Source organism: Marmota marmota, unplaced genomic scaffold, assembly GCF_001458135.2.
Source record: "Marmota marmota marmota unplaced genomic scaffold, marMar, whole genome shotgun sequence".
NCBI classification, from domain to species: domain Eukaryota; kingdom Metazoa; phylum Chordata; class Mammalia; order Rodentia; family Sciuridae; genus Marmota; species Marmota marmota.
In genome coordinates this window covers 18,444,804-18,461,307 of record NW_026000093.1, presented here as the reverse complement: position 1 = coordinate 18,461,307, position 16,504 = coordinate 18,444,804, and the positions used below count along the sequence as shown (strand labels likewise).

Below are 16,504 nucleotides of genomic sequence, written 5' to 3'. Positions count from 1 at the left end.
TCCCTCCCTCCCTCAGAATTGAACCCAAGGGGCCCTTAACCACTGAGCCACATCCCTAGCCCTTTTTATTTTTTATTTTGAGACAGGATCTCACTAAGTTGCTGAGGCCGAATCAAACCTGTCATCCTCCTGCCTCAGCTTCCTGAGTCACTGGGATTATAGGCATGTGCCACCACAACTGGCATACTTTTTATTTTTTTAATAAGAAGTTAGGAAAAGGCCTGGTTGAGAAATGATGAAATAGCATTCACTGCAATGTTTGCCCCTTGATGTGACCTAAAACAAAAGTATACAGGAGGTTAAGGGTACACTCTCAATCATTTACTACTTGTAATAATGGATATAGTTGTTGATTATTCAGTTACTTTTAGAATCTTGGGCAAATACACTTTGCAATGGGTCAGCTATGACTTAATGTGTGTTCCACATTTAGAATGCATTTCTAGGGTGTGGAAGTCAGGTAAAGTTGTCCCACTGATGGTCAGCCTTCCTGCGTGAGACTACTTAGCACTTTGTTACTTTATTGACGGAAAAGATTTCTTCTCCATACACATGAGCACAATGGGGAGTTCCTACAGCCCTACACCTCTTTTCATTTCCTCTCGAGTTTTGTATTTGTACCATAAGGCCTACTTATCTGGGGACCAGGTGTAAGGAATTAATAGTGCAGTGCAGGTGCTATTTTCCTGTTGTGAAGACCTACCTAGAAATAAACTCGAGGCTGACTTCACTTACCTTAGGCCAACTCCAAGAATTTGTTGATATTTTTCTTTCTCTGAAGTCACATTTAGCAACCAGACTCAAGCCTGAGAAAACCCCTAATAGATTTTAGGGAAGTGTACTTTGAAGGCTTTTTTTTAATTGTCAAATTTTGGAATTGGTGGGGGAGTTCTCCATTTGATGTCATAGGGTTGATGTGAATGCAAATAAAATACAAGAAAAAAAATGCTGATTGATCTATAAACAATGAGTGGGAAGAAATGTAAAAGCACTGTGGAGCAGAATGAACCCTAAAATCTTACATTAGTCAACACTCTAACTGGAGACTGTTTCCTGCTGCCATGATAAGTCAGGGTCTCTCCAGAAAAATTGTAGAAGCAGGGCTTGTTTTTTGTGACAGGCATTGAGATTCAAAGAGTAAGGTCTTGCTGTTACTGGTGCTTGCCCTAGAGAACTCACAATTGAGGTTAGGATGACAGATAAGTACAGGTGGAGCATCCCTAATTCACAAATCCAGAATGCTCAAAAATCTGAAACTTTCAACCAATATGACACTACAAGTAGAAAATTCCACATCTGACCTCACATGAAAGGTCACAGTCAAAATGTAGATCCCCTAAGAATATTACACAAAACTACCTTTACGCTCTGTGTATAAAGGTTATATAAAACATAAATGAATTGCATGTTTAGACTTGAATGCTATCCCAGATATATCTCATTAGGTATAAGCAAATATTCCAAAATCTAAAAAATATCCAAAATCTGAAACACTTCCTGGTTCCAAGCATTTCAAAGAGAGGCTCAACTTGTAATGATATATAATAGTTGTATATGTGTGTCATGACCAAGGTGTGCCCCAGGTACATTTTGAGTCTAAAGGAAGACTGGGAGTGGAAGGAGGAGGATATGGGTGGAGTGCATGGGTGGGAGGTGGAGGGAGATCCAGGAAGAAATTTTTCCAGAGATGGTCATATTTTCATTAAGTTTTGAAGATCACGTAGGAGCCAGAGGTATGGAGCAAGAGAGAGCCTCAGTGTCTGATGAACTGGAAGTTACTGGCTGGGAAACTTGGTGAGGAGGCAGACTTCAGCGGAGAGAAGCTTGGAGATAAGGCAGGTGCAGATTGTGGAGGGCCTGGGTTGCCATGCTGAGGAACTTGGACTACCCTGAAAGCAAGGGATCCAGTTGTCACAGTGGTTTAAGTAAGGGAGCATTAAATATCGTACCATTAAATATCGAACCAAAGTGGTATTTTGGGAAACTCATTCCACTGTAGCAGTGGGAAGATTGAATTGAAGTGGGCTGGGACTAGAAACAGAACGTTTAAGAAAGTTGGAAGACCATGGTGGGAAAAGATGAAGCTGTGGGAGTAGAGAAATGGGGGTCTGGAGGTTGAGAGAACAGAGTTTAAGGACCAGTAACTGGATGCTGGCTTCTGTTAGGGTTGTTCTTTCCAGTATTGCCACATACCTACCACAAAATGTCACTCCACCAACAAAACTATACCTTGAACAGATGCTTCTCAGCCTACCTTTTGTGCCTGTTGAGCTCAGACCCCGTTGCCCACATTGTGTTCTAGTGGCTTGCATAGCATTTCGAAGCATGGAGCCATGACGGACTTAGAATTTTCTACCTAATTACTAATTCTACATTGTGAAGAATGATATAAAGCATCGTGTTCTAATTTAATAGTCATTCCCAAACTGGCATTGTTTCAAGAAACTTTTTTTTCCCCTCTTTGAAAGATCCATTAGGCTAAGAGTGTTTTCTTGGGATAGGACATTGTCAGGATCTCTGTCTTCATCTGAGAATTCAGACCATTGTCAACTTTCTGCAGGAGGATGCTGAGGTGACCAAAGCTTTTGAAGAAGATATAGAAACTCCACCAATAAGAAACATTCCTTCTCCCGGACAGCTGGACCCAGACACGAGGATCCCTGTTATCAATCTGGAAGATGGGACAAGGCTGGTGGGGGAAGATGCTCCTAAAAATAAGGATTTAGTTGAATGGCTGAAGCTGCACCCTACTTACACTGTTGACATGCCAAGTTACGTACCAGTAAGTATTATGGAGTTTAGAATTGGCAGGAACCTTGTCGGGCCAGGCCTCCTCATTCCCATCCAACATGGAAATCCCTGATGACAGGTCCCTCTGCCTTTTGCTTGAATGCATCCTCTTTGAACCTTCCCCAGTTTCTTGTCATTGTGTCTCTTAAATTAGAAAAACTAGCTACAGGTTCTGTTCTGCTGAAGTACGTTCTTACAGTTCCTTGTAGATGTTCATTATTCATTTTTACACTTCTCCCACATAAGAGACATGATTTCTTCAGCTGGTCTTCCCATAGCGTGGTTCCCAGGTGGTCTCATTGTTGGGGTAACAGTCTCAAATGCACTTTTGGGGGTTTCAGACAAGGTTTAACCATCCTAGAAAGCTTCAAGGTCATTACGTTCAGAGATTTGAGCAGTTAATTTGGCTTGAGATTGTTTTTTTTTTTTTTTTGACCACTGAGCTGCTTCCCCAACTCGTTTTATTTATCAAGACCAGGTTTCACTAAGTTGCCGAGGACCTCATTAAGTTGCTAAGGCTGGTCTTAAGATCCTTCTGTCTCAGCCTCCCGAGTTGCTAGGATTACAGATACATGCCACCAGGCCCTGATGGCCATAGATCTTATTGACTAATATCAAGCAATGGGTGGTTAATATCTCCAGACAATTGGTTACAAACCCTTTGCTAGCTGGCAACACAAATATTTTATTTCCTATACTTATGTGATTGATTGGTGTTTTTAAAAATATAAAGTGTTCTGGGTCTTGGTTTGGGATTGTTGTTGTTGTTGTTAGTTTAGGCCAGCTCAGTTCTTGCTGTTAAAGACCTCCTCAGTGCCCCACCCTTACCACATCATCAATACACAAGATTCGGGAACAAAAATCTCACGTTATCTCTGTGTTCAAGTTGCTGACTAGAAACCAGTGAAGGGACTATAGAAAGCTGTTGTTGTTGTTTAAATACCATAAATTAGTTAAACTTTTGAACAAAACCTTTAAAGGAGTTATTGATTGAGCAGATTCTTAGCTTATATGTTTGCTTAGTTCTTGATAGTCCAGGGCCTGGGGTTCCTTTTAAAGAACAGTATAGCATCTGAATGCTTCAAATGGTTCTTGAAACCTCTATAAGAGTTGAAAATGACTTGACTCTTCTCTTTGGCATTTGTATAGGAAAGAGTTGGTGCTAAAAACAGTTTTACTGAATGCATTTTTTCTTTTGCAGAAGAACACAGATGTGCTGTTTTCCTCGTTTCAGAAACCGAAACAGAAACGACATCGATGTCGAAATCCTAATAAATTGGATATAAACACTTTGACAGGAGAAGAAAGGGTGCCTGTTGTCAATAAGCGAAATGGGAAGAAGGTAAAGGTTGGAAAAGGGACTTGATCGCCATGATTTTTTTTCTTTTTTTTAAACCCCGAAAAAAAGTGTCTTTTCCTGCCATTGTTTGTAAGGAGGAAGAATTCCATTTCTCTTAGAGTATGTGTATGCGTGTGTATACAGGTGGGGCAGGAAGAAGAAATGAGGGGAGTTAGGAGGGAAGACTTTGGGGTTTTTAATCCTTCCTAAAATGCCTTTCCCAGATGGGTGGAGCTATGGCACCTCCAATGAAGGATCTACCCAGGTGGCTAGAAGAAAATCCTGAATTTGCAGTTGCTCCAGACTGGACCGATATAGTTAAGCAGTCTGTAAGTACAAACTCTGCATCTCTTTTTGAGAATGGTATCCATACAAAACTGTGTCCTTTTATCTTCCATTGGCCATTGATTATTTAGATGTAACTTATTCTTATCTTAAAAGAACAGACATAGTACATGATTTTACTATTTCATTAACACATCATCATTTCTTAAGTCAATACATCATTAATCTGAAGTGAATTGGCTGTGGTTTAAAAGGCTTGTGTAGAAACACATTCACAGTCTTGGAGGTGGACTTGCTCCTGGTAAGCCTATTGAACAACTCCTCTATACAGTGGAGTTTGTGCTGGTTGAGTTCATTAAGAGTATTAATTGTGGTTTCCAATTTTAAAATTACTGGTTAATGACAGGGATTGTTTTATATATGTTTGGATTATACAATATAATTGACTATTTCCTGTTGGTGTGTACTTCCATCAGTTGTGACAGGCATCACTGTCCTATGAACTGCCACTACGGTCAGGATAGTTTCCCTCCCGCCCGTCTCCTTGTGCTGTCCTCTCCCCGACCCAAGCTCCTAACTATTACTGACCTGTCTCTGTATCTTAGAGTTCTATCTTGTTGAGAAGGTAAAATGAAAATATAAAGTCTGCAACCTTCTGAGATGACTGCTTCTGCTTATTATATTATTCATCCAAAGGATTGTGTGTCTTAAAAGTTGGTTCTGTTCCCTTATTGAATAGTACATTGCTTGGATATACCTCCACATGTTAGTTCAGCATCCACAGAAGGACCTCTGAGTGGACTTCAGATTTTTGAAATTTAAAATGGAGCTGCTACAAACATTTGTATACAGGTTTTGTTGTAAACATGACTTTTCATTTCTCTAGGATGGACGCTAACATGTAATCTGAGTTAATTCAATTTTCCATCTTTTTCAATTACTTTTTTCCTATTACTTAGTTTTTGAAATATCCAAAAGAAAAGATTATCATGTGTATAAAACTCCTATAATGTATATAACTTTCATTATTTGATAAATTTTCTCCCATAGTCATTTTTTTAATTGAAAGCTATTTAATTTGCACATGAAAATTATCCACATTGAAGGGGTACAGCGTGGTGGTGTGGTGCTATGGTATGTATATGCATCACATACTGTCACCAGTCATTGGCTGCTTTTTGATGACTTAGTTCTTGCATGACGGAAGTAGCTGACATGACATTTACCTTGGTGATAGAGTAGCCTTGGACAATTTTTCTGCAATTCAGCAAGCTGGCATGATGATAACAAACAAGCACTTTTTCTTTCCTAAGTTTTACCATTGAGCTTTTAGAATGGGAATGATGGCTGACGTATTTCCCTTTAGAGCATCCCTTCCAGTTATCACAGGTGCCCACAGTGAAATCAAGTTTTCTTTTGCAACCTCTGAAGCCGTTGTTTGCCTTTGCCGTTGTTCCTTTAGGGTTTTGTTCCCGAGTCCATGTTTGACCGCCTTCTCACTGGACCTGTGGTGAGGGGAGAAGGAGCAAGCAGAAGAGGAAGAAGGCCCAAGAGCGAAATCGCCCGAGCAGCTGCAGCCGCTGCTGCTGTCGCCTCCACGTCAGGGATCAACCCCTTGTTGGTGAACAGCCTGTTTGCTGGGATGGACCTGACGAGCCTGCAGAACCTCCAGAATCTCCAGTCCCTCCAGCTGGCAGGTCTCATGGGCTTCCCTCCAGGACTGGCGACAGCTGCCACCGCCGGAGGCGACGCTAAGAACCCTGCTGCCGTGCTGCCCCTGATGCTGCCAGGAATGGCAGGCCTGCCCAATGTGTTCGGACTGGGCGGGCTGCTGAACAGCCCTCTTTCAGCTGCTACTGGAAACACCACTACTGCTTCTAGTCAAGGAGAACCGGAAGACGGCACTTCAAAAGGAGAAGAGAAAGGAAAGGAGAACGAAGACGAGAACAAAGACTCTGAGAAAAGCACAGATGCTGTTTCAGCTACTGACTCTGCGAATGGATCTGTTGGTGCTGCTACTGCCCCGGCCGGATTGCCCTCCAACCCGCTAGCCTTCAACCCTTTCCTCCTGTCCACCATGGCCCCAGGCCTCTTCTACCCATCCATGTTTCTACCTCCAGGACTGGGGGGATTGACGCTGCCTGGGTTCCCAGCATTGGCCGGACTCCAGAATGCCGTGGGTTCCAGTGAAGAAAAGGCTGCTGACAAGGCCGAGGGAGGCCCCTTTAAGGATGCAGAGAACCTGGAAGGCAGCGATGCGGAGGAGAGCCTGGACAAGACTGCGGAGTCCTCCGTCCTCGAAGACGAGACAGCACAGGGTGAAGAGCTCGACTCGCTCGATGGGGGAGACGAGATAGAAAACAATGAAAATGATGAATAACCAGTACCAGTTCCAGTTAAAGTGTTTAAAACTTTTGACAAGTGGTAGTCCTACTGTTTACACTCACAGTTAATGTTCATACCTAGTTTTATAAGCTGTTCTGTAACATAGTGTAGCAAAAGAAAAAAAAAGAAAAAAAAAAGTCCAAGTCATGTTATACAGGTGTGTCAAAAGGTATCTTGGTCATTAAGTATTGTGCAGTGCATTATTTATTATCCCTAGGAGAGATGAAATTTGAGAGGTGATCATGTCTTTTTAAGGAAACTTACATAATGCTCTGCTTTTTTTTTTCTTTTGGTACCATTGGTATTATAATAAAGAGCAATTTGTAACTGAGTGGCACTAATGGAAGGAAGTGCTGCTCAAAGGAAGTATGAAGTTATATATTTAATTTTTTAATTTTAACTTTTAATTTTTTTTTTTTTTTTTTTTTTGCTGTGAAGGTCAAGATGAAATTTACCATACATATCATACTTGCTCATTCGTTTCCCTTTTGGACTGTACGGGGGTTCCCACGTTGCGCATACACACACATCCACACACTCTGACAATCTCCACGCTAGTGTGAACGCCTCTGTCCCGAGGCGCAGCAATAATAAGGCAGCTGTTGAATGTGAAGGGTCCCTTTGGAAAATTAACCTACTGGGAGGGTTCTTGCCAGACAGAACTACAGTTCCATTGTCTCGTGGTCTTGTAATGCACTGGTATAAACAAAATAAATATAAAAATAAATAAAGAGTGAGAGAAGTGAGAATCAGGTACCTTTTTTAAATTAAAGGACTTTGTTACTTTAGCCACAAAGCTAAAACAGCATTACCTCAGCTCTAAACTAGCCTTGAAGTTTACAGACATGACTTTGTAAATGTATTGTTTTTCTTTGTTGTGATGTCCTTTTATTTTTCCTTTGAAAACTGCTATCATGTAAGATAAAATGTAAATTGCTGCCAACTGTAGTAATGATGCTTTTAATAAAAGTGACCCATGATATGCAGAGATGTAATTATAGAATGTAGTATGTAGGGAAACTGGTGTTCACTCTATTTTTTGTATTCGCAATAGATGCAAATACAGCATTCTGGCTTTTGTATAGTTTCTTGATGTATCCTCTTATACCAGATTAGCTATTAGTAATACCCTAAATTGATTGTCTTTGAGACTAGACGGGAAGGAAAACCTTGAATTACCTTCACTCAGTTCTATGCCGGATATCTCAACAGAAAAAGCACACAAAATCCTCCTCCTACTCTTCCCCCAAAGGGCATCTGAGACGGAGAATACTTAAAAATGTGTGCAGCGTGTGATAATGTGGTACACCGAAGAACAAAAGGGCAAAGGAAAAAAGGAGGCTTTAATAGGCACAATATCTAGGTCATTTATCCTTGGATAATGGGTAGAAAAACACAATGCCATAGTGTCAGCAAGGGACACAAAGGCGCTCTGGTGTCCTGCAGACCAGAGCTTGATGCCAGAAACCAGTGTGTGGAAAAACCCATGTGGCATTAAAACGGAACCACTTCAGCACACGTATGCACACACACAGAGTCTAAAGAGCCCTTGGTTTGCAGGCCCTTTTATGACCTTTGATATTTGAAGTAAAATATAAATTGAGACCTACCATTTTCACCTTTATGTCACCTGAACAAACAAAGCAATATTTCCATCCAGCCAAAAAAGAAGAGGAGATGTAGGTGAAATTGATTTGTTCGTGTTGCCCCCTGCCCGCCCTTTGTCCCCTCCCCTTCCTCCTCCGCCCTGGTATACACACACAGGCCATCCCCCACCCAACGTGTGATAAGACAGCGTGTGTAAATTCCTTTTAGACATGGGATTCAGTTCATTTGCATCTAGTACGATTATCTCTTGAACTTTAATGGGCAGTGCGCATCGGAAGGAAGTGCCTTAGCATATCTTCTGACCTAGAATTCACCGGACATGGAATGTAAGATCAGCTCTGCACCAAGTATAGGGAATTGAAGTTTTTAAATAACTGAAAGAGTAGGGAGAATTTGTTGAATGCATTATGAAGTCTTTCCCACGATTCTATATGTATTGGAAATTTTCCTGTGAGCTTCCATAAATAGAGAAGGCAATATGACTGTCCCCACAACATCAAATGTTAAGAGCAATGATGATGACCCTCAAAGGAAGGTATCAGTTGTTTGCAGCCAACAGGAACCCTGAGTTGCTAAGTCAAAGCCCACTCTGTTCACGGTTCACCTGTTGACATGACTCAACTCATTCAGATTTGCACATCGAGGAAGTGCGTTTTTCCATTCCAGTGGAATTCTTGATAACTAGATTTTTAGTCTAAGAACTATTTTCAATTCAGTCTGATAGTAACCAGTGTACACTTAGTGTGAGCGAAGTAGCCAGGTGCTGAGAGCTGTCCCAGGCGTTGCCGCCTGTCTCTGAGGGAGATACTGCTCTTCACGAGGAAGCTGAGCAAGGCATGGGGAGTGCAGCCAACTGGCCAACGTGCAAGTGCAGAAACAAGGTGTGGACCAGGTAGTCTTGACTTCAAAGCCTATGCACGCCCTCCTAAAGCACAGCACTTCTTAGGTCTTGAAAGAAAAACATTTTCTAGTGATGATCTGAAGTGTTTGATATTCCTGTCTTTTTACGTCTCTCCGCTCCTTGAATAATAGATGAATGTTGTGAACTCTGGCAAAGTAAACTTGAGTCCCAGTTAGCTCATTTACATTTGGATTTGTTTTGCCTTACAAATATTTATATCATATAAAGAAATCAAGTCTTTTTAAAAAAAAAAAAAAAAAAGAGCTTAACCCAAATGAATCACAGAACTTGTCAATTGAAAACCTGGTATTTAAACCCAGATTGGCTTAACTCCAAAGCCCAAGCTCTTAGCTACTGTGCTAGCATGTTCAACATTCACTGGCAAACGTGTATTGGGTGCCTTGTGCTAGATGCTATGCTGGAAATTAAAGAAATGAAAACAGACCAATCCCTGCTGTCATGTAACATATTCCAGTAGGAAGAGGTGGCTGATGGATTATTATACTATTAAATAAGGCAATAGGTGGTAAGGAAGCATGAAGCTGTGGAGAGAGAGCTCAGCTCACAGCTGAGAAGCAGTAGGCAGATGAAGATCTGATTGGAAAATGTTCCAGGCAAAGGGAAGAGTATTTGGAATTGGCAACAAACTTGGAATAAGCATTGGGAAGCAGGAACCCTATCACACAGGTCCTGGAAGGCCTTGGTGGGAGGGTTGGTGTCCTTCTAGGCACTAAATTAAGTTCTTGGTTTTATGGAGGGAAGTGATACGATCATGTGTGTGTTTAAAAGTTAAGTGCAGCAGCAATTGCAAAAATAAGGACTTGTAAAAGGGAGTCAGGAATTCCAACTGGGAGACTGCTGTAGCAGCCTTTGATCTAGGTAGTTGGTGGTGACAAAATTGGAAAACAGTGGATGGATTCCAGATATATTTTTAAAGAGGTAGAGCCTCCTATTTAACTCTTTGGTGAATACATTCAATTAATTCAGGACTAGTACTACTGAAAAGCACCTGAAAAACCAACAGATAAAGAATGTCCACTGTGCCTTTTTAAAAAATAATGCTGAGATTCGTGTTATGAGAATAGAATAAGAATACTGAGAACAAATTTTTTCCTTCATGTCCTGTTAATTTTTGATTCAATGAAAAACATTTGTTAATTGTCTTGGGGAAGAGATTTTAGAAGTTACTTCTGAAATCTCTTTAGAAGTGACTTCTGACAGGCAGAGTGGGTGAGAATGTCTGAGCATGCCCAAGTGATGTGTGTGCAGTGAACATCTCTGTCTCTCAAGCCATCCATAAATTTAAATTAGGACACAAAACAACATAAACGACTTCTTACTAACAAGCACTTAAAACTTGGGATCGCTCTTACTCAGTCAACATGGCTCAGTAATGAGCAGTTTTATGTATTTTCTCAGCACAGGTAAGATTTACCACAGTTTTATAGGATGTCTTACAGTAAAGTAGACTCCATTTGGCAAAAAAAGATAAATTACCTGCTGAAATTTCATCTAATGTAAGACTCCTTCAGTGACAAGCATTTCATCACTGAATTTTTTTGGTGGAGGAGTCATCCAACTTGGGGAATTTCCTGGTCAGGATGAGAATGGTCCTTTTCGAGGTATTTTGGAATCTATAAGTCGCTATCCAGTACCACATACAATCAGCCTCCAATGGATCTCTGTGGGTCTATAGGTCTTATTTTGTATCTTCCAATGTACAGTTGAATTTTAACTTAGATCTCCATAAACAAATGTTTACCATATAATTTAAAAGAAATGGAAGAACAGGGAGTGACTAAATTTCAAATATTGAAATTTTTCATCACTTAAGCAAAGATGGCAGAATTTGTATCCACATGTTCACAGATGTGTCTTTTAGGTGTGGCAGTGCCTTTTCATAGTAGCATCCTTCCTATGAGCCTTCCTTCCTTACAGTCTTCCCTGGGCTCTAAGAGAAATCTGTCATGGTGAACTTGTATGTAGCTCAAGGACAGCACAATAGATTTCCAGTGTATAACAAACAGAACCACCAGGTCAAAATATTGTTTAGGAATCAATCTAGGTGGCTTCCTCCTTTGTCCTTTCCCAGCCAGTCTCTGCATTTTGATCTGAAAGCTCAAAACTACCGAGGAGAGGAACTTGATTTTTTTCTGTGACAGGAGCCAGGTCCTGTGGTGACTTCATATGCTTTGCAACCCCAAACTGGCTCATCATTGTCTGCCTCGGTTGAAGAAGCTTCCACTTGGGTGTAGGCTGGGTAACTAAAACTTAAGCAGGCTGAACATGTAATAGTTTTCCGGAGTGTACATAGCATTGGAGAATGGAAGCCCCCTCCTGTTAACATGTTTCCCCATGCTTCCTTGGGAGCCAGGAAGCTCCCATTGTAGAATTCAGCATTTTTGTCAATAGGCACTGGTGAGTCTCTATGCCACACCCCATTGAGTTAGACCCATGTCCTTGCCACCACCCCTTTACCTGGGGAGTCAGATCATTTGCCCAAGGCCAAGTGCTAAGACAAATGTGGTGGCCAAAATGAGAATTTAGACTTCTCCAGTGGGAGCAGCGGCTAGCTGTGGACCATCTGTCTCAAGTAGAAAGCTGCCATTAACAATCCAACCTACAATCTTAAAAGTACAAAAACCTAAAACGAATCTGGCTACAAAGTCTTAATAACCACTGAGGGTAGGATCTGAAGAATACATGAGAAGTTTCCAGAATTTTATGGTACAAAAGTGACTAGTAAAGGATGACTAAAAGACATTCAAGTTTAAAATACATGTATATTCAACTACAGAAACATTAAAATGATATAAACGTGTGTGTACATATGTATACACAGATGACTAAACGGTTACAAGCATTCTATCTGTGCACATTGATATGGCCTATGCAACTGACAGTCTAAATGTTTTTGCATGTTATTGCATATTCTCTAGGATTTCTGGATAGAAATATGGCTTCTTTGTCCCTGGCTACCTTGGAACTGAAGGGCCCTAATAGGCAGCCCCAGCTTGTAGAAGTGGAGATGACAAAGTGTGGAACCTGTGGTTCCTGTGAGGACAGAAAATAGCTAGCCCCAGTGGAACTGGTGTTGCTTAGATCAGTCCCCACCCACAGGGCTTTTCTGGGCTATTGTAGCTCTCATGACAGATTTGCATATCTGTAGCTGCAGAGCTAGTGTTCCCTCACTAGGCTCTGGGGGCCCTGCAAGGCAACTCCATGGTCCTTTCCATCTTATTGTGAGAGTCTCTGGAAAATGAGAGGCAGCCATTGTGTCTGACTGCAGAGCCATTGTTCTTCCCCAGATGAAGCTGCCCTGTTTCTCAGCTCCCGGTCTGCTCCTTCAGCCATAGCTAGCTTCTGAGGAGCAGCTGGACTGACTCAGAATAGCCCACAGGGTTATGTAAAACCATTTTAAAATCTCCCTTTCCCCCTCACTCTTAAAACTGTAAAGTTACAAACAACGCCTGTCCCATTTTGTGCAGAACTTCTGTGTTCTGAGGATAAAATAGTAACATGGCCATGACAACCCAAGGTAAGGTTCTGAGCTTGGCCCTTCAGCCCCCAGCCCCACTTAGAGAAAAGAATCCAAGGGCCATCAGAATACATGGCAGTGAGGGATAAATACAATTAAAGCGGAAGATGTCGCTTTACATTTCAACCAAAAAGCTATCTTATTGATGCGTGTGCACGTATTGATTGTTTATTTCCAATAAACCTCATTGTTGCAGACAGTTACTGCAAAATCTAAATATTGTTTATAATATCATGGAGGGGGGAGTGTTTTGTTTTTATGTTGGTTTTTAATGTGATTTTCATCAGGCCCAAAAGAGCAAAGCCACAGTAGCCTTCCAGAGGTGGGAGGGGACTAGGAGATACTGGCGTTTTGGACTACATGCAAGAAGAAATGCAACTTTGAGAATCAGTACTTTCTCCTTGCATTTAGAGCTTCAATGACTAAATGACCAAACACTCATCTCCAGTTGAAATGATTCCAACACGCTTATCAGAAAGCTTCTCCAAAGCAGTTTACAATCTTGCTTTGTAGTATGGTATAGCCTTAAAAACTAAAGACAAAGAGTAGACTTGATTACAATGACATGCTATTGGACACGTCCCTGCAGATTTAAAATGCATGTGGATGTGGCATATTTATCTTCATGGATGAGACAGTACTCGATGCCTCTCCCTGCCCTCAGGGAGACACTGAGATCCACCAGAACTTGAAGGTTTAGGCAGACTCACTGTTCAGTAGCTGTTTCAGGTACAAATTATCCTAGCCAGTTGATTGTCAGTTATGGCTAAATGTGTTGAATAATTAAGTAAGAAGATACCGAAACCAGAGATCCAGGGAGAGGACCTGTGACTTGATCAGTTGTCCTCAGCTCCCTGTAATTGTAGCTTCCTCACCTAACCTCATCCAGAAGGGACAGCTTAAATTAATCTTGTTTTGCTCTAAAGACAGACCATCTAAGCTTCTAAATTACTTCAAAAAATTAAAAACAGTTGAAGCACTTCAGTTAAACGACCCACATATTAACCTCTCCTGTGTTAACATGCTCATATCTCACTTCTCTTAAAGGTGCCACCAATGGTGACCTAAAAATGGTGGCAACTGGGCTGGGGATGTGGCTCAGTGACAAAGTGCCTACCTGACATACATGAAGTCTTAGGTTCAATCTGCAACACCTCAGCATCACAAAAAAGAGAAGCGGATGGGGGTGTGTATGAGGGTGGTGGTGGATGGGATGGGTATGGTGGCAGCCATGGCCAGAGAATGGCATCCCTGCCACCAGTGTCCTCATGCTGATTTCCTTCTAGACCTGGACACTCAATTGATGGGTTAATGTAGCTTTATGCAGCTTGCTTTCTTTCTTTGGGCTTCCTACATTAAGCCTTTTTAAGGACAAATGTCATAGAGTCTTTTTGCATTAAGGATACTTTTTTCAAAGCTTGTTATGCTAGACAAAGAGAAAAGCAATAGGCATCATTCTTGTCCTTAAGCAGCAATCAACTGCCAAATATTTAATGTGAAACTGGGGGGTGAATTGGGAAGGAGAGGATGTGGTCAAGCTCCTTGGTCCCAAGGACCTTCCCATGTTGCTGAGGTAGTTAATACAAATCACATACATCAAATGTTCTAGAGCATTCATACACACATTTTCTCAACTGATACTTGTCACTTTGAAATAGGAAAGTTAGTTGGGACTTTAAAGATATTAAGATTCAGTGACATGCAGTGAGCCATTGGCTTAGCTGGATCTTGCAGGCTGGTTTGTGGACACTAAACCACATAATGTGGTTTTTCTTCCATATTGCAACACCAACCAGATAGCTCCTACCACACACAGTGAGAGAAGATTTCGGTCCATTTCTGAGCCTCAATTTTCTCATTTGTACACTGGACTTAATAATAATTGTCAGGCCTTCTTTGTAGTGTTGTATAAGGATTAGAGATAGGGAATATGTAAAGTCCTTAGCATGTGGCACTGAATTGGCCCTCAATAAAGCCTAACTTGGCAATGAACCCAAGGGTGCTTAACCACTAAGCCACATCCCCACCCTTTCTTATATTTTATTTAGAGACAGGGCCTCGCTGAGTTGCTTGGGGCCTTGCTAGGTTGCTGAGGCTGACTTTGAACTCATAACCCTCCTGCTTCAGCCTCCCAAGCCACTGGGATGACAGGCATGCACCACCATCATGCCTGGCCATCATCATCCTTTGAGGAGTTCTAAAGAAGTGGCATAAAAGAATGCTGTGTAAAAAACACTGAATCAGTGGGGCCGGGTGTTCTGGCCTGTAAGGAATGTTCTACAGGAATAGAGCTGGTGTCCATCCTGAAACACAGGCAGTTCTCGGCTGAGAGAGCAACATAGACTTGAGCCTGGAGGAGGGAGCCAGGGCTGGGTGTGAGGCTTCTAGAATGCAGGTTCTCAAACAAAACTAACACTGGGGCCTCCTGCACATTCCTATTTGAAAACAAATTTGTTTAAACAAGCTTCACAAAATATATTCTTGCTCCCTCTAATACACTTTGATATTTTCTGTTCTGTTTTATTTCATTAAAATAAATAAGTTGGTGCAGTGGCACACACCTCCCAGCAACTTGGGAGGCTGAGGCAGGAAGATTGCAAGTTCAAAGCCAGCCTCAGCAACTTAGTGATACCCTAAGTAACTTTGCGAGACCTTGTCTCAAAAATAAATAAAAAGGACTGGGGATGTGGCTCACTGACTCAGCACCCCTGAGTTCAATCTTCAGTACCCCAAATAAATAAATACTCCCCTCTAACTTGATTTATAATCCAAAATGTTTGGTAGCCTACACTTTGAAAAATCCGGCTTTAAAACCAGGGTTCTTTCCCTAAGTCCACAGAGAGATTTGTAACAGTGGCTCTAAATTGCCTAAACTTGGAGACATAATTATGTGTGTGTTTGTATTTCTCTTGAAAGAGGATCCCTGCGTTGCCTTTGATCCTCAAAGGGTTTTTGACCCCTCTCTGATAGGGGAGTAAGAAAATAAGGTGGCAAAGCCCTTTGAGGTTATGGGGCTCACTTTCAGTGCCATTTTAGAAATGGAAGACTGATGAAGGACTAGACCCTGAAGAAGAAAATCCAGTTAAATTGTGTTCCCCCCAAATATCTCTGTGCCAAAGACCCTCCTCTCCATGTGTGACAGCCAGCAGTGCAGACTGTCCTTGTCCCCTGCACACAGTGGGGGTGTCAGTGTATGAAGGCCTGTTCTAAAGGCTGATGACATCATGCTTAGAGCTCCTCAGCAGACTGGTACAGAGTAAACACTCACAATGTCAACTATTGTGCTTACTGTCCCTGCGGGTGGCAGTACCACGGGGAATGCTGTCCCCATTGTATCTATCCAATGCTTATGTGTGTAAATGTGTTTGTTTTGGGTGGAATGAATTATTTCCCTCATTCATAGAGGCCGAGAGAGAAAATCGGGGCAATCGAATACACCTCTCGGCCTCTCCTCTAGTCCTCACACAAAGCTAGAAGACAGAAAGGAGTCGTTTCCTCCCTGTCTGGCTTCTGGAAGCTGGCCACGGGACCAGAATGGCATCCCTGCCAAGCTAACGCGGTTCCCGGACGCCCAGGGTGTGCCCGCCCCTGCCAGATGGCAGACAGCGCCCACGGTCGCCACTCCCTCCGCCCCAGCACGCCCAGGGCCCGCACTCCT

The 16,504-nt window shown here is 42.0% G+C and overlaps 1 protein-coding gene across 4 annotated transcripts in view; it reads left to right on the top strand.

The window, feature by feature from the left end:
* Positions 1–7,785, top strand: part of Chd7 (chromodomain helicase DNA binding protein 7) — a 122,537-nt gene extending 114,752 nt beyond the window's left edge. For 3 of the 4 annotated variants that reach the window (XM_015485845.2, XM_015485844.2, XM_048783023.1), the window contains 4 exons: positions 2,561–2,782; positions 3,992–4,132; positions 4,354–4,458; positions 5,877–7,785. In XM_015485845.2, coding sequence (XP_015341331.1) covers positions 2,561–2,782; positions 3,992–4,132; positions 4,354–4,458; positions 5,877–6,794 — 1,386 coding nt within the window. In that variant the 3' untranslated portion in view covers positions 6,795–7,785. The remainder of the gene's footprint in view (positions 1–2,560; positions 2,783–3,991; positions 4,133–4,353; positions 4,459–5,876) is intronic. The other variant, XM_015485846.2, reaches the window with a different exon arrangement.
* Positions 7,786–16,504: the final 8,719 nt, after the last annotated feature.